Here is a 26,964-nt window from a genome sequence, read left to right as displayed (position 1 = left end):
AAAAAAAAAAAAAAAAAAAAAAAAAAAGCTCTTGTTTGGCAAAATAAAACCTAGCAATCCTATATCTCATCCCAGAATATTAATGGAAATCTCACTATCCATGAAATCTGCTTAAGGAGACTGCAGGTTCTTGAGTGACAGGTGAAAGCAGCATTTGGGGGGACTCAGTCTGGCAGCGGAGTCCAGGACAGACAGCTGACAGAACAGCGGCAGAGCCCCCGGCTTGCAGAACCACGCAAATCGGAATCAACTGGGCCTCTGCCCCAAGAGGCCGTCATGGCTGAAATCTAAGCATCAGCTGCAAGGGCTCCTTTTCCCCAGTGCAGGTTTTACTAACGTCAAAGGATTCCATGTCTCTTACGTAGCTGTTTGGCTCACATTCAAGTGACGTGGGGTGTGACATGGGGGCAGGACGAGGACGTGCAGAGTGTCCTGTGAATAGAAAGGGGAGAGTCCAGGAGCTTCCTAATCATGAGAACAATTACCCAAAAGCCAAGGCCCTGGAGGAGCCAAACCTGTCCCGTCTGTCAAAGCCACTTACCTGAAAGGCTCGCACCACAGGAGGACAGAGGCACTGGCCACTGCCCCGCTCGACCCCCAGAAGTTTCTTATATACCATCTTGCCAGGCTGAGAGCCCTTTGTCTCACTTCACCGCCCCCTGGAAATGCTAGGGGCTTAAGTTTGAATCATCTGGGCACAATCTCAACCCCAGCTGTGATGTGAGTTCTCTTCTCAGACAGCCCAGCAGCAACTAATACAGAAACTCTGTCTTGTGGAAATCACTTCCATTAAAAGCAAAAGCAGGCTCTGATCAGAATTCACAGAGGGAGAATTAGGCTGGGGATCCCACCATGGTATACAGATCATTTCCATCTCACCATGGGGGAAGGGTGGATGGCGGCTGATGTTAGCTCACCCCAGAAGGACTCTTTTCAAAAGGCAGGGGGGGGGGGGGGCTTGGTGCCTTGCCCACCTTGCCACGCCGGCAAATCAGGTCTCCAACAAGCCTGAGCATCTCCCTTTCCAGGGGGGGCACACTGGGGGTCTCTTTGCCTTCCCCCAGAGAGCCTCTTTTGCCGGGCTCCCTGAGGGGCACAGCTTGGTCTGAGGATACAGAGGTGAACACAGAAGTGCTCAGGAAGCCTCAGAAGCACTGCCAGCCCCCTGGGGTGCTAAAGCTTCCCGGCTCCTCACGCCTGTCCAGGCAGCTCCACCTTGAGAAAGCCCTCATTACACCCTGTCCTACACCCTGTATGCCCTGGCAAGTAATCAAACACCCAACCCTTTTATTCAAAAGAGGAGGAAACCTCTCTGATTCATAACAAGCATTTAATTCTCTTACATAAGCACACCTCTCTTCTAGAGCTACAGTCCTCCCAGATCACAACCGCCATCGTCTTTTTAAAAAGACCAATATGTACAGAGATGCTTAGAGACCTTGAAACACCCTTAACAACAAGCACTGGGCGGGGGCTGGAGATATAAAGGTGAACAGATGCTGTCCTTACCCTTAGGGAACTTACAGCTTTAGAGAAGGAGACAGGGAAGCAAATGGAAAATGACCAGGCAACATGAAAACGTGATCAAGACAGGTGACAGGTATAAACAAAGTGCTCTGGGAGCCCTAAGCGGGAGGGGGGATGGATGCGCTGGCCAGTGCAAGCTTCTCTGCAGCAGGATTTAGTTTCAGTCTTCAGCTTCCTGGAAACTAAGAAAGGTTTACAGGGGTGGGGGTAGAGCTTTTCCCTTCTATAAGAAATGAGCCTGGATAATAGGCAAGCAGAAAGAACCGGAAGGCAAGTGAAAAGCTTCTAGAGGTGGAGTGGGAGCCACGCTTACTCACTAAAGTTATATAAAAAGCAGTCTTCAGAGCTCTGCTGAGGATATATTCTGGCCATTCTGACCAAGGGCAGAAGCATCAGCTACTGGTCCTCACTGGCAGCCACTGCACTGGAGGGCATCTAGTAGCGAAGGCCACGCTAGGACTCGGTGCCCAGTATCCCCGGCCCCCAGTTGGGTAGAGGGCACGTTCCCCCTTCTCTGCCTCTGGCTGCTTTCTGCCCCCTCTAATCACCCCACAATCAGAGTTTCTTTTTATAGCATTAACTTCTGGGCTGTTCCAAATGCTCGAACTGGCTCAAGCTGCCTTCTCTAATCCAAACTTTATCAGTAATCGATGGAATCTTTTGATCTCGGTCTGACTTGTGTGTCTATTTCTCAGTGGTTCAGAACTCAGAAGGGACAGGAGTGTGATGGAACACGTCCCTTAAATCTCAACAGGGTGGGCAATCGGTGACCCTCAGCCCTTCCCCAGTCATGTCCTTCACTTTGTTCACCACGTGATTCAGGGCTGCCCTTCCCAAGCAGCCTTCTTTCACTAATCCCATCTACCTAAGAACCATCAGGTTGGGTATTCCTTTAGCCTTGTGTCAACTCACTGTGCCCTTGCTTTTATCTTACTGAAGTTTCTTGTAAGTACACAGAGTTCTTCACAAATTCACTAAGCAACTTTAGGGTGGAAAGTTTGTCTTCCACTGCCTAAGGCTCCTTCATAGAACTATGAGTAGTACTTGTAACACGATAGGAACTCAAGAAATATCTGTCCAGTGAGAGCCGGAAATCATGTCTGAGTCTGTATTTTTAACAACTTCCAGAATAACACTACCTTGTACTCCTTCCAATTTTTGAAAATTATAAGTAATTGACTATGTGACATGCCTAAAGGAAGAGTGAGCACATGAAAAGTTTAGGGTTGTAATAACAAGATGCTCAGCAAAGTTACTCCGACACTTAATGATACAGGTTAGTTTTTATGCGTATGCTAACAAGCCACAAACAGTTACCAACTCACGTAAGTGGGTGTAATTAGTGCTACTTATATACAACTAGGTCAAGTTTTCAAGTCTGTCTCTTGTCCACTCCTTGGGATGCATAAATGTGGATTGTTTGCTCTGATTCCACATGAAATTAGTGTGATTACTAAACCAATCTCTCCTTCAAGGGAAAGATTTCAATACCCTCTGACTGGGAAGTCCCGTGCCCCATGTTCCCTGAAAGCTGGAGGCTGTGGCTGTTCCCTCCTCAGCTGCTCCACTGCGCCCCAGAGCCATCCTAGATAGCCTGGGGGCTGAAGGGCTCAAAAGAGCACAGACTCTTGGCTGCGGATATATGTATAAATGAGATGAACAGATGAAAATGAAAATCTTGCTCATGATAATGAAACTGGTAACTGGGAAAAAGGGGAAAATTCTGACAGGGTGATAATTACTCTTTAAGCCTCCCTGATTCTAGAACTCTCTCCACGGCTGACGTGATGCGCTGCCTGTCAACATTTAACCAGAAGCTCTGAACTTCTAGTAAAAGCCTTCCTGTACTGTTTACCATTACCTTAAAGAGAAGTGTAGCAATTCTTACGGTGGCAGAGATGACACAGAGCAACTCTGTTCTCTTTAGTCCTAATTCAATCGGATTTTCTTTTCATTATTCATGTCAGGCCAACCCAAACAATGTCTGACAGCTACACACAGGACGTGAGAGCAACAAAAAAGGTTAGTGAGGTTACAAATGTTCTCCAAGGATCTGAGACTGCAACCATAGTTCTCAGCACCATTTCAAATAGGATGGGTTTCTTACTGAGTCTAACGAGTAGAAAGAAGGACTTTGTTTGGGGCAGGAGATCACTCTCCAGTCTCGACTTTACCGAATGTAGGAAGAAGCCCTGAACCACCTCTCTTATCATTTTACAGTTTAGGGCCCTTGTGAGTATTTTTTTTTAATAATGGCTAATGCAAATTTAGGAAGAGTCTATGCTGTAACACATTGAACAATAGGAAAGATGAAGAAAGAATCCAAGACCACAGTCGCTGGGACATTTCAGGAGACCTAGTCTGACTCAGAGAGAGGCAGAGAGAAAAAGAGTGAGAGAGAGAGAGAGAGAGAGACCAACCCCCACCGCCGCCCCCTCCATGTAGGCAGGGAACTCCTGACAGGTATTTCCATCGTAGGTGCCCTTATTCACAGGCTACTGGAAAGAGGATAAACTGCTGTGATCTCTCTGGAAGGGAATGTGGCAATGTTTCAAAATTCTTAAATATGTCTATATTTCTGACCCCATCAGCACAGTTCCAGGACTGTCTTAAAGAAATAACCAGAGATCACCATAAGGATTTATGAACATAGATGGCCACGGCACTATTTATAGTATCAAAAAATCAGAAACTAAAAATCTGCAATTGGGGCAAGGTTAAATGTTTAAGAGCATATTCGTATGATGGAATATTACATAGGCATTATAAGGTTTTAGAAGAATTTTGAATGACATGGGGAAAAACTTATGTAATGTTAAAATCCAGAATATAAAAACTACATGTATGCTACGCTAACCACTCCTCCCTCCTACCTGAAGTGGGAAATTCATAAGAAATCATAATATGCCAAAATATTAAAAAGAATATACTTTTGCTTTCATAATCTGATTTAAAGCTTCCTTTCTAAGGAAAAAGTGGGGACCAAAGGGGCCTAACTAAGAACAGAGCAGGAGAAAGTGTTTCTCGCCGTCCTGTGTGTCTGGTGCCACACGCCTCCCCACTACAGCTCATTTCTCTGCAGCTTAAGGACCACTTTGAGGCTGCTGGCTCCCAAATGGCTACCTCTAGGTGAGCCCTCCTGACTGACCTCCAGACCTCTATGCCCACATGCTTATTCCACACCTTGACCTGTTCTGTCTCCAGCTGGCCCCTCAAACACAACAGACCCTCAGCGGAAGTGCTTTCTTCTCAGCTCTCCTATCCTAAGGTATTTCCTGGTCAGTCCGTGGCACTGCATCAGTGCACAAGCCCGGCCCCTGATTCAAATCTCCCTCCCCACCCGCCCCCTCCCTTCCACGTCTACAGGACAGTCAATGTGTCAAGGCTTGCCGATACTCCTTCCTCGCTCGATACTCCTTCCTCGCTCGGATCTGTGATTTTCTCTCCCCAGGGGCTCGATCTCAGGTTGGGCCCTTGTCATTTCTCTCTTGGAATATAAGCTTCCTTTACTTGCTTCTTTCAGTCTACTCTCCGTACTACAGCCAGTAAGCTCTTTCTAGAACACAGTTCTGATTACGTCCCTTCTGTATCTGAAATCGTCCCGCGGCTCCCCGAGCCCGTTCCTGCAGACTTCATGGCCTGGCCCCTGCTCCCTCCTCCAGCTGCTCTCTCTTCGCAGCCACACCACACGACCTAAAGCAATCCGACGCTGCCCAAAGGCGCCACCCCTCGCCCCTGCCACGCCTGCACCAGCACTTTGCTTGAAATGCCCCATCCCGTGCATTCGGAGCCTGGCTAGCCCCTCAAGTCTTTTAAAGGCCTTGGTGTACACACTGCCCCTGTTGGGAAGTCTTCCCTGATCCCGAGACTGGGCCCATCCTCTCCAATGCAGTCTCACCACACTCTGCGACAGCTCTGTCACAGCACTTAACATTTTCTGTGTGGTCTGCTGGCTCCTTCACTACACTATAAACTTAAGGACGGGGACTGTTCATTTCCAGCACCTACCACATACTTGCTTTCTGTACCCAATAAATGCTTTCTGAAGACATACATGCTGCTGAAGGGAGGACTCTATGACTAAGAAAATAGAGACCAAGTCCACAAACATATACAACTGCCTGATCAATAGCTTACTCTTGTGCTCAAGTGATGACATAAATAATAAGATCAAGGAAGAGCCAGATAGGATGATTACGCCCATCCTTCCTACCTTGCACCAACTATCACACTGTACAAAAATTAAACGGCAGAGAGCTGGAATGCTCATTTCTTAAAAATAACTGTATTGTAGAGAAGGAACAGAAACATACTTAACTATATTTTTAAATGCACGATCCAACAAAGCGCGTTGCTACATACAGCAGCAGGGGTCGGGGGGGGGCAGGGGGAGAAACGCCATACAGCTTTCTGTGAGTCAAGTTTTGCAATGGCTGTCTTCCCACCTTCGGCATCATACCAGATGGGATGGCGGAGCCAGCGTCTCCGCAGGTGGGCTCAGGAAGGCGGGGCGGATGGGATGAGATCTGACTGTGAAGAGGCTGCTGAGCTTGCAGAGGTGGGAAATTAAGAACCACAGCTCTTTTTGCTTCAGGCTAATTAAAGCTACCTGACTGTAAATAGGGTAAGGGAACTGGTGCTAAACGGATTCATTCCTTTACTTCTAGCCTCCAACTGGACCCGCTAAGCATGATGCTAATCAAAGGAACAATTTACTTAATTGCGTGAAACTATCCTGAGAGGTAACTCTGTGCAAGTGTTCTCTATTACCAGCCCAACTCCCCAGTGCAGTGGTGAAGGGCTGCTAAAAGCTGACTGGGTAAGAGAGCTGGATTTCATTTAAGCAGGGGTCAGCATACTATGGACCACAGGTCAAACGTGGCCTACCACCTACTTTCTGTATGGCTCACGAGCTAGGAAAGGTTTTTATATTTTTAAATGATTCACAAATAATCAGAGGAAGAATACTGTTTTGTGACATGAAAATTATATGAAATTCAAATTTCAGTGTCCATAAAGTTGTACTGGAACACAGCTACACCCATTTGTTTGTCTGTCCCTGGCTGCTTTCACACTACAACAGCAGGGTTGACTAGTTGAGACAGAGACCAGATGGCCTACAAAGCCTAAAATATTTGCTATCTGGCCCTTGGCAGAAAGTCTGCCGAGCCCTTACTTAAAAGGCTGGGCTAGGCCAAGGTCATCCATAATAGCATTCCACAGCAGCTTGGGTCCCAAGGAAGCTAAAAATTGTTTCCACCAATAAGTTTACCTTTACAATCAAGTCCACTCAAAGAAACTGCCTGAAGTTTGGGCTTCAGAACTGTGCCAGGTGGGAATCATATAAGACGAAGCTGAGAATTTAGTAAAGGCTCCTTTAGTTCGATGGAAACACCAGATTTTCTTCACTATAACTTTCTCTAAATTCAGAAAGTCAACGGCTCAGCAGGAGTCATTCACATCCCCTGACCACCTGCCGGGGACCCCAGAAGTGGTACAGTTCCCCGAAGTCATGCTTGTTTCTCCAGAAGCCCTCACACAGCGTGGCCTCTAAGCGCTATCACCTGACTGAGCAAGGTTGGGCTGGAGAGAAAGCGCCAGAAAGCTGTAGGTGTAGTTTCCTGAAAACAGTCAATATTCCCTAAGAAGTTTTTGTTTGGGGGCTCTGTTTAGCATCCCACTATCCTCCCTCGCTATCCTTTCTGAAGGCAACGGCCCAGGCACAGAACTCCAAAAGGAGCCGAGGCCTTGTCATCCTATCATGTCAGGGTCAGGCAGGGTCATCTCCACCCCTAGGTGGGAGGAGGCTACTAGGTGTGCACAAACAGAAGTGCCAGGGAGCTTGCGCACTACCCCCAGCCCCCCATTCCCGAACCAGCGCAGGGGGTGGAGGCCTCTCACGGTTCCCCTTCCCCAAAGCTCAAGATTTGCATATCATTATAAGCCATTAATGATTACTTTTACTACAAACACAAAAAAGTCTGGGACTCCCTTTATGGGAGTCTCCTTTTAAGAAACAGGAGTGACGTGTTATAAATCAATAAAATAACACAAGCATCTGCGTTCAATTCTAGATTTAACATGGCAGCAGAAAACAAGGGATATTATTCAACTCATCCAACCAAAAAGCACATAGAATGCACTCGGCACCTGCACTGACTTTCGGGGCAGCGAAACAAAGGAGCATCATTTCACTGAGCTAGGACCTCTTAGAACTAGGTTCGCCCTCTAGGTAAAAAGATGCTTGGAGTAGTCAAACCAACCTCAAAGGCGGTGCTTCGCAGTCTATTTCACACCACATTACATACAGAACTTGCTAATATTTGAGCATACACTGGGTAAGCACACAGGACTGCAGGCAGGTGGTCCCAGGGGACTGGAGCCAGCTCAGGTGGCCCTGTGGCCTGAGGGTGCACTATCTCAGACATGGGCCAGGCAGCTCTGGCCTAAGCTGTTGCCTGCAATCACCCAGTGACCGAGTTGCTCTGCGTTTCTGCGGTTACTGTGACCTCCAACCCAGTCTGTCCTCGACCTGACAAATAGGCCCCACGCTGGTGTCCACCACCTCACTCATTCTGGAGACCATCACAGTAAACTGATTTCTTGGAAAGGCAAAACTGCTGGCTTAGCAGGTTTATTCTGCGTTCAAGGGCGTACAGCGCGACACAGATGTTGTTCCCCTCTCACGGAGGCCTCTCACAGACCCTCTCTAATTGAGGCTGGTGTAGGAGGACATATTTTTTTTAGAACTGCCACCAAAAATGAGGACACAGTGAACTGGGGCAAACGAAGCATCAGAGAGCAGCTCCAAAGAGCAGCTATGCCAAAAGCACTGAGGAAGAGTGGATTTTCGTGAGGGCAAATGCAGGCAGTAGGCACAGGAGAACAAACGCAGGGACTGCTGAATGGGGCCATTGAGCTGATTTATAAAGGGTCTTGCCAGTGTCCCTTGCTACAGGAGATTGATGTGCTCCTTCTTCTAAAGCTGTGGTCCACACACTTGTTTTCTGGGGAACCAAGGCATCAGCTCCAAGGATGCAATTCCATTATTTTCAAACCTTAATTAACTGGAACCTAATTAGGACTTGAAGGCTTTTTTTCCTCGCTTTGAAGGAAAACTTTTCTCTCTCAAGTCAGCATGGTGTAAATGGAGGAAAAGCGAACAAAGAGTGGGCTCTCTGGGTTTCTTGCATATAAGCAACTCATGCAACCTTTGGGGACTTCAGCTTCTAATCTATAAATTGAGAGGGCTGATGAAATACAGGTATCTAAAGTTATTTTCATTGGGATTGACATATACACACTACTATATATTACAAAATAGATAACTAATAAGGACCCGCTGTAGAGCACAGGGAACTCTCCTCAATACTCTGTAATGGCCTCTATGGGAAAAGAATCTAAGAGTGGATATATGCATATGTATAACTGATTCACTTTGCTGTAGAGCAGAAAGAAAACAATGTAAATCAACTACACTCCAATAAAAATTAATTAAAAAGTTATTTTCAGCAATAGAATTCTGACTCTAAGACATGCCAACAGATCAGTATCAACCTGAAACTGTGATCATTCTACCCTGACGACCACACCCCTCCTAATGCGAGATGAGATTGCTGATGGTCTTTTACAGTGTTTAGCGTATTTAACATATTTAATTCAATCCAATTTTATAACAATCTGATGGGGAAAGGTTTCTAAAATGGTATGACAGAACCCTCTCATTTGGTGTGCCTGAAGCAGTGGTGGGTTAGTTTTTCCAGAAGCTGGCTAAAGAGGGGAATCATACAGAAGAGATACATACATAACTAGACATTTGTTTTACTTAATTTATATAAATCTACATTCACTTTCAGAAAAAATGTAAAGCTTTTTGAAAAGGTATGCTAATTGGATTTCTACGTACTTTTTTCTGATAAACTCCTCGTAATTCATCATGTATAATTTATAGTTTTTGTTTTGCTAAAAGAGTGAGAGCTTAGGCATCTGCAGAGCAATCTCAGTACAGCGCTCCTCCTGAATTTTATGATCTGCCCCCCGTCTTCTCTAGCTGTCACACCCAAACGGCAGAGCTTCTGGAGATTCTTCTTCATCAAGTGTTTCCAAACAATTTAACTTAGTTTTCACAGAAACACCAGCTTTCAAAAATGTTCTTACTTGATCAGTTTACCTAATATTCAGTTAAACTGCATAATTATAACAACATGTACAACTGGCGTAGCAGGATGGGAATAAAGAGGGCTGACCCTTGATACACGCAATTCCTGGTGGAAGGGAGCACAGCACGCGCAGCACACCGTGGGCACTGCTCACCGTGTCGGGCAGAAGGGGCGGCGAGCACTGGCTGAGAGGACCGTGGGGTGGCCAGGTGAGGAGTCCAGGGACGCAGGTGGAGAGGCCTGTGGAGGGCCTGGGTTCTTCCCTGTGTAGGGCAGGGCCGGAGAAACTAATTTTGGTGTTATCAGCATCTAACTGGTAATTAAAATCATAAGAACACAGGAATTCATTCAGGGACAGAGTGTGGATAGAGAAAAAGAGGGTGGGGTAGACTCCAGGGAATGCCAACCGTAAAGGGGTGAGCAGAGGAAGAGGCTCCTGCAAAGGGACCAGCAGGACATGACTAGAGATGTATGAAGAGAAGCAGAGAACCAGGAGGTGAGCTTCAAAAGGCCAAAGGCAGGACAGAAGTCCTGGAAGCAAACACTGAGATGCATCCTTGGATTTACAACCAGGCAGCCGCTGGTAAGTGAGAATGAGCTTCACGCCCCAAAGAATGATCTCACTAAAGGAAGGAGAGGAGATCCTCCATCCTCTTGCATGCCCGTGATGCCTCTTCCACTGGCTCTGCCGTCTCCTTCAGCAGCCACTCTGCCTACTGTCTCCCAAGTGGCATCCTCGAGCAGGCAGGTCTGCTCCGGCTACCTGAGCCCAGGCAAGGGAAGGAGGGGCGTGAGGGTTCCAGAAGATGCCTTGACTCCCCCAAGCACAGGCAGAACAGATGATCCATTTGTCCCAAGACAAAGGTCCCAAGCCGCTAACTTATTCGTAGGCCCAGAGCAGCAACTGTTTGCCATGCCTTCTGAGAAGCATTTGTGTACGTTTATCACAAAAAGTAGGATGCAATGAAATCTTCAATTAGAAAGTTTTAAAACAAGGCTGATAAACTACTGATAAACTACCCATAATTCATCATAATTTCTGATAAACTACTCTACTTTGAGATCTCTCCAAGCTGAAAGGCTCAGAGAAAGAAGTCTCTGCGAGGCTGCGCTCTGCCAATGGTCTGACAAACGGCTCCCTCAGCAAATCCTGTGGCCCAACTCATTTTCCAAACTCCCAGAGACTTCCCACAGCGCACCAGGGGAGGAGGGCGAGTTCTCTGAGGCTCAGGTAAGAAATATAAACGAGAAGAAAAAGGCTGCACAATATGGAACAAAGGCTCTACTCTGTAACGTACCGGCAAGTAATGAGGAAGGAATTGCTGGATCTTAAGAATTACCAACTCTTAGACGTGGAAGTCGACCAGGTCTGAGTGGCAGCTGTCTGAGCCCCGGAGGGCCGCCAGCACGCCTGTGATACTCAGGAGCAATCAATACTATTCCGGGCCATTGCTTTCTTCAACAGCCAATGTTCTACGGTCTCCTCAGTTCTCTGCTTTTTCAGATATTGATCCAGATATTTGTAAGCATACAAATCTTTTTGGAAGACAAGGGATAAGAAGAAACACTTTTGTTTTAAAGCCTAACAATCAGATACTGGTCAACTGCTTTCTACCCTTCCATGATTCCTGTTCCCAACTCCCGTAAGAGGGATGTGAGATGGAAACTGGGTGACGATCAAGTACTGGATCCAGCCTCACCAGGAAGACCAGATGGGAGTTCTGGTCACGGAGCCACCCAGACAGACACCACCCTTTTGCCTTGGCTCATGTCACTAGGCCCTGGGTGCCTGTGGAGTTGGCAGGGCAGGTGGGGGGTGGTTCCTGCCTGCCTCAGAGGACACTGTTTCAGCGCAGGGATTGAGGAAAGGAGGAGGGGGGGAGCCCAGGACTACCACGCGAAACCTCACACACACTGGGTTCTGGCGGAAGTCAAACCTGCTGGTTGTTGAAAAAAAAGAAGCGACTGACCTGATCCAAACGAAGTGCGCCATCCGCAAACCGCTGTTGGCGTAATTCCTTTGCGAGACCGTGGAGGTTCAAAACAGCCCGGTGCACTTCCTCACTGGTGTGCTCTGGGGAGACGGGGGGCAGCTCCTTCTCGGGGATCTTCCTAGTGGGGTCTTCAATCATGCTCTGTGCATGTTCATAGCTCAGTTTGGTGCAGGAGCGGATGATAGTCTGGCCAAACCATTCACTGAGGATCTGCAAAGATGGACAGATTGAGAGGGAGAATGTTTTTCAGCTTTTTCTTTCACGCAACCATTCATTCGTACAGATTCACTGAGCGCCGGCTTTGTGCTCAGAGTGCCATTTGGTTCTGGCGGGTACAAAGAGCAGTCAGATGGGGAGCTACCGCCCTTAGGGAGCTCAGGGCATGGACTTTGCAGGCGGTGGAAGTCGACGAGCAGCCTCCAAGCACACGGGAGGCACGGGCGAGGCCGAGCAGGAGGCTTGAGGCGAAGGGCCTGCTGGAGGCTTTCTCATGAGTTGGGAGAGTGGCCATCAATGCCAAACTGGAAGGTAGAGGAAGGGATGGACGCCGAAGATGGGACAGGTGGGGAATCTTACTGGACCTGATGGGGGCTGAAAGAGAAGGTGCGGCCACGGACAGAAACAGAGAACACAGGTGCAAAGCAGGACTGAGGTAGAGAGAAAACCAATTTCAGTTTGCTCTATTTGGAGCATTTATGTAGAGACAAAGGTGCAGAACAGAGTTTCTCAGCCCTGGCACTACTGGGCTAATTCTCTCTTGTGCTCTGTAAAACGCTCAGTGGCATCCTTGGACCCTACCCACTAAATGCCGGTAGCACCTCCCTCAAACCCCGAGATGAAAACCCAAAATGTCTCCAGACATTGCTACATGTTCCCTGGGGGAAACGCAGCCCAGCTTGAGAGTCTTTCTGCAGTGGTGCTTGCTGAGTGGTGTCTGTATTCAATGTGTCTGTATTCTCTATAATGAACAATGTGTCTGTATTCTCTATAATGAACATTTATTACTGTTAAAAACATTCAAATATTTTGGGGACTCCTGGGTCTGAGGTGCAGGGAGGAGATCCAGAGGGCGACCTGCAGCAGGCAGCCGGGGCCTGGGGCAATGACTGGGCTGAAGGTGGGAGCTGGCATCATCGACCAGAGGGTCCAAGAAGGGAAGAGGGTAAGTAGGAGAGTCGAGGCTGCATTCTCTACGCCCTCCTCCATTTTGGAGAGCCAAAAGAGAAGCTGGAGAATGGAAACAAACAAAAACCAAGGGAGTTCAAAGAGACAGGAGAAAGATCAGGAGCGTCCAATATTAGGAAAAGCAGGAGAAAGGGCCTCAGAGAAGGGGGACTCAGAAGCTACAGCATACACTCCCGGCACTTCTGACGAGAGGCACCGCTTACACACTTTCCGTATGGCAACTATTTAACTCACACAGCAACCCTAGGAGGTAGGTATTTTATTATCCTCATTCTGCAAATGAGGAAAGCAAGGCAGAGACACATTAAATAAGCTGCCCAAGGTCATACCACTAGAGAACGGCAAAGCCAGGAACTGAACGCAGGCAGGCCCGCCCCCATCTGAGCGCTCAACCACTAGTGTATGCCAAATGCCACTTGGATGTCAACGAAGACGGAAACAAAGAAAAGGTGTTTGCATTTAGCATTTAGTTACTGGTGGTCTTTAGGAAGGCTATTTTAGGGGGAGGAGTATGGCGAGGGGCGGGGGACAGGGTCGAATTGCAAAGATCTCAGGCATGTGCTGGGAATGGATTACAGGGATGCTGCCACAGCACTTCTCGTCCTCAGGGCAACCAGAGCCCTGCCTTCCCTCAGCCCGGCACACACACGCCACGTGCCACTCAAACAGCAATATCTTCTGCGTGTGTCATGATGGGAAAAAGTTTGGGAAGCTCTGGGTTAAGGATGGGTGAGGGACTTCCCTGGTGGCACGGTGGTTGGGAATCTGCTGCGAATGCAGGGGACACGGGTTCGAGCCCTGGCCTGGGAAGATCCCACATGCCACGGAGCAACTAAGCTCGTGCACCATGATTACTGAGCCTGTGCTCTAGAGCCCGCGAGCCACAGCTACTGAAGCCCGTGTGCCTAAAGCCCGTGCTCCACAGCAAGAGAAGCCACTGCGATGAGAAGCCTGCGCACTGCAACGAAGAGTAGCCCCCGCTCGCTGCAACCAGAGGAAGCCCACTTGCAGCAATGGAAACCCAACACAGCCAATAAATAAATAAATAAATAAATAAATAAATAAATAAATAAATAAATAAATGTATTAAAAAAAAAAAAGGATAGGTGAATGTCCAGCAGTAGAGGCAATGCAATGAGTGTGGGTGACCGCTTCCAGAAGGACGGTAGGACAGGGATGTTGTTGAGCAGGCAGGACAGAGGACTGTGCCGTGTTTGCAGGCAGGGGAAGAAGCCAGGACAAAAGGAAGACTGAGGATGCGAGAGAGCAAAGGGAGTAGTGCCAAGGCGACCCATCCAGGAGAGAGGAAAAGTGGCCTGGAGAGGGCAGGAAGAAAAGGGGGGGGGGAGCGGAGAGGAGATCTCGAGAGGAAGAAGAGAGAAGGTGAGAGCACTCGCAGTGGATGGCCCCGATCTCTGGAAAAGGGTAGGACAAAGAGTGAAGGGGGCTGGGTGGGGTTCAAGGGCATGAAGACAGCGGGGAAGGTCAGAGACAAATGCTGTGGGAAATGTGATTCACAAGCAGGGAAAAGCCAGATGTGCTGAGGGGCAGAGGGCGCTTGGGAGAAGGGAGGGAACTCCAATCGGCCGCAGAAACTTTCTGCCTGGGCTTGCAAACACCCCTTTCATCAACTAAACCACTGTGGCCACAACTTCAGAGACAAGACTTCCCGAAAAAGACCATCTGAAAGGTCCACAGGTGTTTCCAGTGGGGAATGGGAGAGCCCCGCCCACAGCTGTCCACACCACAAAACCTCTAGGGGACACAGCTCCTACCCTGGATGGTTAGAGAGACCCCTCTGATACCTTCTCCTTCCACCGAAGGAAGAACCAGTACTCTTGAAATGGCAGCCACGAAGCACAGGAAGGGAATGGTAGCGACCACTCACATTTTTCTTTAGTTCAGTGCCAAGAGCCTTATTATGAAGAGTCTTGAATCTGTAATATCAGACTTTCTTTCTTTAAAAAAAAAAAAACCCCTTAAACTATACTTTCTGGATTATTCCAAGAACTACTCCTATCTCAAAATACAAGCAATTCAAATACTGTGCTCATGACTCTTCTGCTGTGGCAAGCGGGTCCTGAATTTGGCTCTCAGGAGGTGTCTGTGTGTGCTGAATGCAAGAGAAATTGTAGAGGCAATTCTAGGGACTGCCCAACAGTCCTGTGGGAAAGCAGTGCGTGCAGGTCTCCAGAAGAGCCCCTTTCAAGGTCAGCCCATGCTTGTCCTTCCATCACACCCACATTTCCTGAAAACTCCCCACTAATGGAGCTGCTCCAACCTCCGGCTAGGATGACAGGGCCACAACCTATTCATTCTTGTGGTTGCAAAGTCTTCCCCCTGGAGATTCAGCTTGTTTCCTTTTCTCCATTTCATTCCAATCCCAGTCAGTCAGTCCTCCTTCTGTGTCCCCACATCTTTAGCTTGGGAAAATGTTCCTTTCTGTTCGATTCCACTCCTTTTTCACACACTCCCTCAGGCATCCGGCTCGTAGGATATCTGGCCTCTTGGGGTCTGTGTCCCCTTTTCCTAGAAGACACAGGTAAGCCCTGCACACTCACACAGGGTAACCACCGCACACAGGCCAGGGAGACTCGGACCACCCTGACTGGGCATCCATTTTCATGCAAACTGGTGGGTCAAGAACTGCTTTAAAAAGCTAGTGAAATCTCCAGGCCCTCCTCCCCTGAGATATTTACATACAAAATTTTGCAGTAAGTTCCAGGAGGTTCCTAGACAGCCTGCCACCCTGAAGTCCACGGATCCAGCTCTAAACAGCTTTGTTGCTCCCTCTGAACCCTCATTTATAGGGCTGAGCCCTGACCAGGGGCCACTTTGCATCCTGAGGGGTTCTTAAAATGTGTTAACTGTAACCTGACGAAATCAGAAGTCTTGCACTCCTCATCTAAACTTGCTATCAATACAAAATGGCTGCACTATCTCAGTCAGTTTGAGCTACTTTGTTTTCCTAACGGGCACCTCTGCTCCTTCAGCTTGTTTCCTTATCAGTCAATGACAGCACCGACGAACACCAGCAAATCTGAGACTCCGCGCTGATGAGAAGCTTCCCACAGCTCTTTCACCTTACTTGAGCCTCCCCTCCCTTAATGCCTGCATTCCAGAAAATCTGTACCTTCTTTTTTTTTTTAAAAATTAATTTATTTTTGGCAGTGTTGGGTCTTTGTTGCTGCACGCAGACTTTCTCTAGTCAAGGCGAGCGGGGTCCACTCTTCGTTGCAGTGCGCAGGCCTCTCATTGTGGTGGCCTCTCTCGCTGCGAAGCATGGGCTCTAGGGCGCGCAGGCTTCAGTAGCTGTGGCATGCGGGCTCAGTAGTTGTGGCTCACGGGCTCTAGAGCGCAGGCTCAGTAGTTGTGGCGCACGGGCCCAGTTGCTCTGCGGCATGTGGGAATCCTCCCGGACCAGGACTCGAACCCGTGTCCCCTGCATTGGCAGGCGGACTCCCAACCACTGCGCCACCAGGGAGGCCCTGTACCTTCGTTTTGAACATACAAAGGGCTGAAATGGAAGTGCTGAAGCGCCAACAAGAACTTCCTGGCCCAGTGTCAGTCGGGCAGCAGAACCTATCCTGCTTCAAAACAATCCAGTGATTCTGGGAATCATACCTGACACACGGACTAAAAAAATTCTTAGGCCAAGAAACCACACTGTGGGGAGGGAGCAAGGATGCCCATCGCAGCCTTACCCAGAGAAGGGCAACAGGAAAGCAGAGATCCAAACGGGGCCAGGCAAGGGGGGGGGTGTTGGTTTCCGGGGGCAGCGTGCCTTACAGTACAGGAGGAAGGCCTCTCTGGATGGAACACCTCATTAATTTCCAATTTGGAAACTGGATTCACATCAACGCCCCGTTCGTAACCAGGGCCAGTGGCAGAAGACAAAAGGACAAAGAATTTTTCATGGAAAAAGTAAAAAAGCCACGAGGAACTTCATAAACAGAACCCTTCAAAGAAGAATCACGTCCTTCCTCTTCCCTTCATTTAATCACAGGATTTGGGTCACTCCCTTTCTGCAGGCGGCAAGTTTCCTGCGTATACTCTAGGATGCTCTTATGTGGAACGTCAGGTTAAATATGTTGCCAATACCGACGGGAGGCATCTGGTTGGGAAAAAACCTGGTTAGAAACGAGCAAATACTGTCTACCTCAAGACCTACTTTCCGGTACCAGGTAGGACAGGAAGTGGCTCAACACTGCAAAGCACCTGGCCCTGCTCAGTGGCAGAGCTCTCATACCTACGACCCTTTAAAATCTCTCCAACACATCTGGGAGGAGTGCATTGTTCAGCCCATTTTACGCTGAGAGAAAAGGTTGGGGATTTGTGAAAAGTCACACAAACACCTAAGTGACAGCCAGGATCAGCTCAGACTCAAAATCTAGTGTTATTTTTATTATATTTCAGCCGAAGGTTACGAAATAGATAGTGAAGTAAACAAAATAATATCAACGTTCTATATTTTATAGATACAAAGTTGCGAGAAAACCATATCCTTTGAAAACAGTTAATTTCCATTCAAATGTATTTAAAAATTTATCTTCTAAAAAACATGTCAGTGTCTCATCAAGAAATATTTGGTTCGAAAAACTGCTAATCGGGTTAATTTGTAATTTTAAGTAATTAGATGCAAAATCACTTCTGTAACAGCTCTGGGCTTCTGTACGTAAAATATTTGGTTCAAAAAAGCATATGAGGAAAATGAACTTATTTACAAAACAGAAACAGACTCACATAGAAAACAAACTTGTGGTTACCAAAGGGGAAAGGGGGGAGGGATAAATTAGAAGTTTGGGGGCTTCCCTGGTGGCGCAGTGGTCGAGAGTCCGCCTGCCGATGCAGGGGACGCGGGTTCGTGCCCCGGTCTGGGAAGATCCCCCATGCCGCGGAGCGGCTGGGCCCGTGAGCCATGGCCGCTGAGCCTGCACGTCCGTTGCTCCGCAACGGGAGAGGCCGCAACAGTGAGAGGCCCGCGTACCGCAAAAAAAAAAAAAAAAAATTAGGAGTTTGGGATTAGCAGATACACACTACTATACACAAACCAGATAAATAACAAGTCCTAGTGTATAGCACAGGGAACTATCTTCAATATCTTATAATAACCTGTGATGAAAAAGAATATATATATATATAGTTTTTCAGCTATACATATATATACATATACATATGTACAGCTGAACCACTTTGCTGTACACCAGAAACTAACACAACATTGTAAATCAACTATAATTCAATAAACACACACACACAAACAAACAAATGGAAAACGTAATAGGAAGAAAGAAACATTTTCCTGTCTGGAACAAAACCAGGCTGTTGAGCTGGCCAGGGTCGGGGCGCATGGATTTCTGCCTCTTCTTAGCTGTGGACACGAGGCAACCAGCCCAGGGTGGGGAGGCCCAGTGGTGAAAAAAGGCAAAGGTACCAAGAGGAATGTGTCCGAAAAGAAACTGGGCAGAAAGAGGCAGGGCTCGAAGACAGCTCGGAGAGGCTGATGGCAACATGTGATGGGAGGGTGCTGGTGACGTCATGCAGGGAGCAGAGGCAGCGGCAGTGAGGAGCGAGCGGGGGTCTCCTCTGCTGGGCCTGCTCCTTGCACCAGGCCTACGGTGAAAGAGCAAAGCACAGGTCACTTCTTAAAGAACAGGGAGGACCATGGTAGGATCAAAGAGTAAGTAACAAGACGGAAGCACTGTCAGCAACACGCTTCATTTAGACCTAGCTTTGTCCTCTCCTACTGTGGCCGGACTGGGCCTGTTACCCGAAAACTGGGTTCGCCTCTTGGTGGGTGTCAAGCCAAAAGACACAACCAAGCCAAAGAGCGGGGGAAGGAAGGATTTATTACTTGCAGCAAATAAGGAGAACACCGGGGATCTTTCCCAAAGAAATATTGCTGGCTTTTAATCTGTGTTTTCCAGATACAAGGAAACCTTTCCCCTTAAGCTAATTATAACCTACAACAACTTGGTAAATTATACCTTTGTGGGTAGGACTGAGACATTTTTCTTTTCTCTCTACCTGATTCCTCTAAAAACTGAAAACTCTTAGATTCCCAGCAGCCTTATCAAAGACGCTTAACTAGCTCATATGCCACAAAACTAAAGGAAATTCTCCAGTGAAACTGTCACAGAGTATAACTACTTATGACAAATACCACTCTGAAGTTTCTATGATGAAAAAAGCCGTCTGACAGAACAGCGTGGCCCTTGATATTTTAACAGCTGCTCAAGGACGAACTCACGCTGTAAGACATGCTGAGCGCTGGTTTTTATACCTGATGAGCCTTCTAATGTGACTCCCCTCATGACGCATATGAAAAAAAATTCAATCTCTTCTCTGAATGATCCTCTTCCCAGTTTAGGGAAAATGGTTTGGTTCAGGGGGCTCTTGGATCAAGTCTCTGTTAATGATGTTGCAAAACTGCTGTTAACTGTCTCTCCTGCTGTGCTCCTCCTACACCTGCTAGAATAATGCTATGCAAGCGAGAGGTGCAGACACTACTCCGGCGGACCCCAAAACTTCTCTATCTCTAGCAACAAGAGTTTCACTCGTCTAACCAGAGAGACTACAATGCCCACCGTCAGCCCTGCACCCCTCAAGAGAGAAGAGTGAAATATCTCAAGGGGGGGGCTGTGTAAGCAGATAGGATAGGGGGTCCCCGGAGTAAGAGAACCAGACGTAACTTTCTTAAATAAGAGAAACCATCTAAGGCCTCAGTCATTTTGTGGGTCTGAGCCTGGCCACAATGCTTGCCCTTGCAGAAGAATAGGTCTCAGTCGCTGAATTTAAGGGAATGAAAGAAGGTAAAAACAAACCGCTGTCACCAGGCCAGGGACCTAACTTAACTATATCGGAGATAATATGTCAGTTATAAAGACTCCTAGTTCTGTTTCAACGGTAAAGATTAGCCTCAAGCACATTTCTGAGCTGTTTTGCAGAATTCAAATCCCCCTTGAGTGCTCATCTATCAGATTAACTGGAACCTACGAATGATGACGTTGACTTTTTCTGATCCTCGTGATTTCAATCAACTACAACCTGGACTCCGTCAACCTCTGCCCCAATTCTATGCTGAACCCTCCGCCCTCCTTTGCTGAAGCCTCTTCAGGAGTATGCATGCATCCTTAGCTTAGAACTTCCCCAATTTTGCTCCTCGGCGAGACACTGCTTTGGGAAAGATCCTCGGTGTTCTCCTTACTTGCTGCCAGTAATAAATCCTTCCTTCTCTCGCTCTTTGGCTTGGTTGTGTCTTTTGGCTCAACACCCACCAACAGGCGAACCCAGTTTTCGGGTAACAGGCCGACTAGTGACCAATGCCAAGGGGAGCTGAGGAGGGAGCATGGGCGGCAGAGGGCCATGTGTTTGCCAGTTTCAGTTACAAGGCAGGTTATTTATGTGCTAGAATTTTCTGGAGGATTTATTTGTATAGAGTCAACTGTGCTCTCTTCTACTGTTTCAGGTGACTTGCCACCAGCCTAGTCTGTTGTCCGTCAGACTATAATCAGGCCCATTCCTATTGTCAGAGAGGAGGAAATTTTCCTCTACCCTTCTAGGTTCTTCTGGCTGGTCCAAGAATTACACTGTCATGAGACAGATTAATAGGAGAAAATCAAACAAAAGTTTAATAACGTGGTATACGTGGAAGAGACTCAAGAAAGCTGAATAACCCACTAAAATGGCTGAAACCTCACCTTAAATACCACCCTCAATTAAAGACAAAAGAGGATGTTGGGGGTAGTGTAGGATTTAGAAGCAGAGGAAGGAAATTCACATGAAGATGGAAAAGCAAATGTTTGGTAAACAAATGTTTGCCGGGCCTGGCAGAGACAATGGGACACAGAGGAGAATTTTAACCAAACAGATTTTGTGAGGTTCCTCCCTGTCTACCATACCAAGTTCACCCTATAGTCATCTATGGTGACAACTCCTTCCCTTCGGGAAACAGGTCCTCTACCTACGTTCTTTAGACAGTTAGGGTAAAGTGCAAGTTTCTTCCTGAGTCTTTTGGGTCTTGACTGTTTTCAGCTCAAAATAATCCGCATGTCAAAGAGACATTTTGGAGTGGCAAATGTGCTCCCCTACACCATCTTGCCCTGGAGGTAGCTGTCTACACTTCTAAGCCTAACAGGAAGGAAACAAGGAGACTTCCTCAAGTGTCTGCCTTGCAAACCTAGGAAATGGCAGAAAAGCCTGAAGGCCGGGAAGTGGTTAGGAGACAAGAATTCCATTCCTGTGACAGAGGATGAGGGTCCACGCCTGAGCGGTCGTTGAACAGTGTTCCCTTTACTGCAGACAGTTGCCAGCGGGGAAGCTGGAGGTGGAGGAGAGAGAGGAAAGGGAGGAAAGCCTAGGAGAGCAATGGAGGAAGCTTCTCAGGATTGCGTTCAGAATGACCCAGGAAACACAAAATCACAGACTTCTAAAGCCTGTGGGGTTAATTCAGCTCCAGCCTTTCAAAAGGACCAACCTAAGCCATCTCTCAAAAAAAGAGGTCCTGTTGTGGCCCCTCCCGTTGCGGAGCACAGGCTCCGGACGCGCAGGCTCAGCGGCCATGGCTCACGGGCCCAGCTGCTCTGCGGCATGTGGGATCCTCCCGGACCGGGGCATGAACCCGTGTCCCCTGCACTGACAGGCGGACTCTCAACCACTGCGCCACCAGGGAAGCACCCATCCTTCTTTTAAAGACATGCAGCACAGCAACGTGTTATGTTGTTTATTAACCTCAGAGCCCAAGTCCTTACAGTTAAGTCAGATCCACAATTAGTAACATCAAAATGCAGGAGAAAAGGTGATTAAAAATAATTTTTAGCTCTTTGCATGACAGTCTTAAAAATGATAAATGTCTTGTTTTGTTTTGTATTTCTTGAAAATATTCTTATTTTAATCTCAAGGATTCACAGCAAAATCTGTGCTCAGGATTTGGTCTGCTGTTACCTTGAAGTGACCTTATATAAGCCTCTAATTGCCCCGTACCTTCATTAGCAAACCAGGACACAAAGTACACAGGGGAGTTCTTCCAAAGGCTCCTCTGGTCCCAGGCTGTCTCTACAGGTCTGAAATAAAACAATTCTGCCCCGCTAAGGACTAAAGATGAATATTCTGGGAACTTTTCTATTATTTTCGGAGTCAGCCTTTGAAGCTATTGTCTCTCACCGGGAGCTGCTCCGGCAAGATTACCGCTGCAATGTACGAGGATGAAACACAAAGCCCAGCACTGTGTTTCTTTACCATGAGCTACAGCCCCCAGTCACAAGTCCTACACATGCGCCTCGGCTCTGTGAGTTTGCTGCAGACACCAAGATGACCCAGGAGGAGCACACTATTTGATTTTTCAAGTTTCATAGCATTTCCATAGGTGGCAGCTGGTGTGGCAGAGGCAGGGTGAGCAGCGAAGGCAGAGGGGGAGACATTCTGTGGACGGCCCATCACGCAGAAGCAGGCAGCGTGCCTTTCCCGGCGGGAGCTGTGCGAGGCCTTCCTCGATCCCAGGATATAGCTCAGGGGTGCTGAGATGGCTGCTGTGATAAAAACGCCTTACCAAGGGAGCACCATGCTAATACAGCAGGCTAAACAAACAGAACTGTGAAAACGGATGTGTGATTCATTTTATGAAGTCGTTTTTGAGCATTTTAGGGGTACATGACACTGCGCTGTGGAGGAGGGGCGGGAGGAGATTACAAAACTTAAGAATGCGGATTTCCCTGGTGGCGCAGTGGTTAAGAACCTGCCTGCCAATGCAGGCGACGTGGGTTCGAGCCCTGGTCCAGGAAGATCCCACATGCCGTGGAGCAACTAAGCCCGTGTGCCACAACTACTAAGCCTTCCCCCCCAAACCCCACGAGCCACAACTACTGAGCCCACGTGTCACAACTACTGAAGCCTGCGTGCTCTAGGGCCCATGTGCCACAACTACTGAGCCCGTGTGCCGCAACTCCTGAAGCCTGTGCGCCGAGAGCCCGTGCTCCGCAACAAGAGAAGCCACCGCAATGAGAAGCCCGTGCACCACAAAGAAGAGTGGCCCCCGCTCGCCGCAACTAGAGGAAGCCAACCCACAGCAACGAAGACCCAACGCAGCCAAAAATTTTTTAAAAATTAAAAAAAAAAAATTAAAAATGGGCTCTGCTACAAGGATGTTAAGGTCCAGTAGGATGACGGATCTGTGCACATATGGTGCTGAAGTGCAGACAACAGGTGCTGTAGGGGTGGGAGATGGGAAGATGGGTTCTGACAGGGAGGGCAGGGTTCCTCCCATCTGAGCATTTTCTCAGAAAGGCCGCCCTGCCCCCTTCCCAGATTTCAGCAGGGATCCCATGCTGTGCTCTCTCCAGGCTGGGAGAGTCTGTGGTCCTCATCCTCCTGGTGAGAGCTAATCTCCCACCTGGGGCTTGGGTCCTCAACTTCCCACTTCCTTCATGACCCGGTTCCAAAAATCTGTTCCTTCCTTCCTCATCTTCAACATCTCCTATCCGCCTTCCCATGCAGCCTACAAAAACACTCCAATATCTCTCTCCTGTTTACTAAAACAAACAAACAAAAACAGAAAAAAAAATCTCAAAGTAATTCTTACTTTTACTACAATGACAATATCCATTCATTGCAGAAAACTTTAAAAAAATATAGGTGGGAAAAGGAGAAGAAAAAAATCTATAAATCCACCATCAGGAATTAACCACTGTTTCTATTTTAGTGCATATTTAATTCCTGTATCTTCAATACCTTGTATAGTGTCTGAACAGAGCAAACATTCAATGAATATTTACTAAGTGAATGAATGAAGGACTAATAACAGTTTCATAGAAGAAGTGGCATTTTAGCTGAGTCTCAAGGATAAGTAGGGTTCATACTAGTAGGGATGTGGGGAAGGACATTCCAGGAAGTGGGAAAAGCATATGCAAAGTCTCAGAAGTGGAGCAATTCCGTATTAGGCCAAACGAACCCTACAGTGGCGACGGCAGAGGCTGAGGGGGCTGAAGCATGCACGGCAGATGGTCATGCAATGGGGGAGGGGTTGGTGGAGGTCTTTGCTTGCCATCCTCTGGAGATTAGACTTTTGTAGACAATCATAACCCACTGTCCCACCGTCATGCTGTAAGAGGATATTGAGTAATAGGACCCGATTCAGCTTCTGGAAAGTCACCTACCACCACTGGGGAAACAGAATGAAGAGGCCATGAACAGTCTCGCCCATCCAGGGGAGGATGTCAAGTACTTGGGTGGGGACAGCGACTGTGGTAACAGTGAAGAGAGGATTGATGGGAGACACTCTGCAAAGGTAGAGCTGCTATCACTTAAAACTGCTGGGATGTGGCAGGCTAGAGACTGAGAGTCTGGGTGCTTCAGAGGATGCCGATGCCATTAAAAGACCTGGAGAACATAGGGCGTAACCTCAGGTTGCAACAGGAGCGTGTTTTACTGCATCGAGACAGGGGAAACGATGAGTCTCTGAAGGGGGCACTGCAGCAGACCCAGCTGGCTGGTCTCTCTGCTTTCCAAGAAGGAAAACTGAAAGTTACCTGGGGGAATGGCGGGTCTTGTGGGAAAGAGGACTGGAAGGCAAAGTTGGAAGCTGGAAGCAAGAATAGAGGTTCGAAACAACTGCATTAGCAATAAACAAAAGGATCCCTAAGCAGCACTGAAGGTCCAGCCGAAGAAAGACAGCCTGAACTGGCACATACCACAGTTCTCCTACAATGTCCAATGTTCAAAATGGGCTGTTAGGCAGGGACTAGAAAGACTTTTCCTGAGCTACAAGGAATGGGCAGCGACTTGCAGGGTTTTCTAGGATGGCAGTTAGGGAAGTCTGACCTCCTCTGAGGTCAGGTCATGGAAGCTGGGCTTCGGAGCTGCTACATAGTGGAGAGCTCAGCCACGTAGTAAAAGCTGCTTTTCCCATGTGAGTAAAGATGCTCCAGGAAATGAGAGGAGACCCTAGTCCCAGGAACTCTCTGTAATCCATGCATTTCTAGCAGAGAAGACAGCAAGAAGAGAACAGGAAAAAAATCCCACTTTAAACATTTCTTAGATTTTATTCTGAATGAGAGACTGACAAGCTATTAAAAAGGAGAAAGAGACGAGACCTAATTTCTGATTTAGAAGAATCACTCTTTCTGCTGTGTAGGGAGACGATGAAGCGGGAGCAGCAGAAGCTCAGAGAACAGTTAGGAGGCCCCTGCAGTCGGGTGGGGGATGGCAGCCTGGATACAGGTGTCAGTGCTGGGAGTGGTAAGGAAGGGGGCAGATTCTGGAGGTATTGGAGGCAAAGCTGAGGTGACTTACTGCTGGCCTGGACGTGAGGGGTGAGAGAAAGACCAGAGTCAATAATGACCCCATGGCTTCTGGGCTGTGTAAATGGCTGAAAGGAGTTTGCCACTGACTGAGGCTGAAACGGGCACCTCTGGAATACACTCCTGCATTCTAACTGAGCCAGACAGCACAGGGCAGGTACGCTGTGGGAGACACAAGCTGTGGATTGCTACTGTAATTATGAGACTCCTCCTTTATGATTCTGACCTTTGACCCTGAGATTTTATGGTTCTAAGACTTAAGGACTTAGTCATCGAGTCAGATTCATTGTATGTGACCTTCTTTAAAGTGTAAGATTGGTGTTGTTTCCAAAGGGGACTTCAAATTAAGATGCCTCTGATGAGTGGAGCAGGTGGACGTGGTCTCTGTTTTGCAGGGCCTTAGTGCCTTGCCAACTGAGACTCATGTGCCGGAGATGATCAGGGATAATGAGTCACTGGCCTGACATGGTCAAAGTGGATTTCATGGTACCGGACTTGGATCTTACAAAGCACCAGATTTAGTTGGGTTTGTTTTCTCTTACGAAAATATATAATCACAATTATCTAGATCAGAGAACAATGCTCTCACCACCAATATGTGAGAAATATGCTCAAAATGGATCTTTCAGAGTTTACTGTTCTAAAAACCTGGGTACTGGCTTAATGAAAGTATATATGACCAAGGCTTCCTAGTGCATACTTAAAAAAAATCTACTGGGTGTTTAAAAAAAGTTGGAATAGGCCTTCTATAGCTGACCATGCTTGCTCCAGAAAGTAAGACATTCCAGCAGACAAAGGAAAAGAAAACAAAAATTTTCTCCACTTCAAGTCCAGGTGAGACTGGCAGCCATGCTGCAGTAGTAGTGGCTCAATGCTGCTGGCCCTTCTCTGGCTCCTTCTAAGTCCAAGACCTTGTATCACAAGAAGCCACCAGTACATACAAACCCAGCCTCAGGCTTTGGCTGCCCTCCTCCTTGTTTACTGGGTTCTTGATGCAGGGCCACCTCCCTCCTTACTGCCTTCTCTGGCCCCCTGAACAAGCACCACCACTTGGACATGAGTCTGGAATCCGAACTCTCATTTCATGCATCTTGACTGTGAGTAAGAGATACTTATGTGTCACTACACCCAGGACTAACCAACCAGGTCCACCCACCATGTGGCCTCTTGTTCTGGGTAGGATGCCTGAATGACCACAGTACAAGGAGTGTGGTTTGTGGGTCTTGCTCCACAACTGTCTGAAGTCTAAATGCTCACACTGCCTGTTTGGCTTGGTTTGATAGAGGCCCAGCATCCCCTCCTGGACCCTGTGCCTTCTCCACACCTGCTCTCCAGCCCCCTGGTGCCAGAAGGCTTGGTCGCTAGACACTGCCTCCAAAAGAAGCCCTCCAGAGACCAGCTGAGTTTTCAGAGTCTGCCTCTTCCGAGTGCTTCTTTTATGACCCTCGTATTTTGGAAGCTCATTAGATCAGGCAGCTTTTTATTCCTTGGGGCTGGCCCTGGCAGGCTTAATTCAGACTCAGAGTTCTTTTCTGTTGACTCAAGTTAGTTTTCTTCTATGGGCTTTTATTTTCTATTTAGTTAAACTTTTGCAAAAATAAGCATTTATAAAAATATGGGGCTTCCCTGGTGGCGCAGTTGTTGAGAGTCCGCCTGCCGATGCAGGGGACACGGGTTCGTGCCCCGGTCCGGGAAGATCCCACATGCCGCGGAGCGGCTGGGCCCGTGAGCCATGGCCGCTGAGCCTGCGCGGCCGGAGCCTGTGCTCCGCAACGGGAGAGGCCACAACAGTGAGAGGCCCGCGTA

General features: G+C 47.9%; 1 protein-coding gene across 1 annotated transcript in view; it reads right to left on the bottom strand.

Moving 5' to 3' along the window:
• DIS3L2 (DIS3 like 3'-5' exoribonuclease 2) overlaps positions 1 to 26,964 on the bottom strand; it is a 382,925-nt gene that overhangs the window by 63,665 nt on the left and 292,296 nt on the right. The window contains exon 13 of the mRNA XM_007462755.1: positions 11,657 to 11,890. Within this exon, the coding sequence (XP_007462817.1) occupies positions 11,657 to 11,890 (234 nt within the window). The remainder of the gene's footprint in view (positions 1 to 11,656; positions 11,891 to 26,964) is intronic.

Source organism: Lipotes vexillifer, unplaced genomic scaffold (assembly GCF_000442215.2).
Source record: "Lipotes vexillifer unplaced genomic scaffold, Lipotes_vexillifer_v1.1 scaffold860, whole genome shotgun sequence".
NCBI classification, from domain to species: Eukaryota; Metazoa; Chordata; class Mammalia; order Artiodactyla; family Lipotidae; genus Lipotes; species Lipotes vexillifer.
Note: the sequence above shows the minus strand (reverse complement) of the source record. Positions and strands in the feature narration are given on the sequence as shown.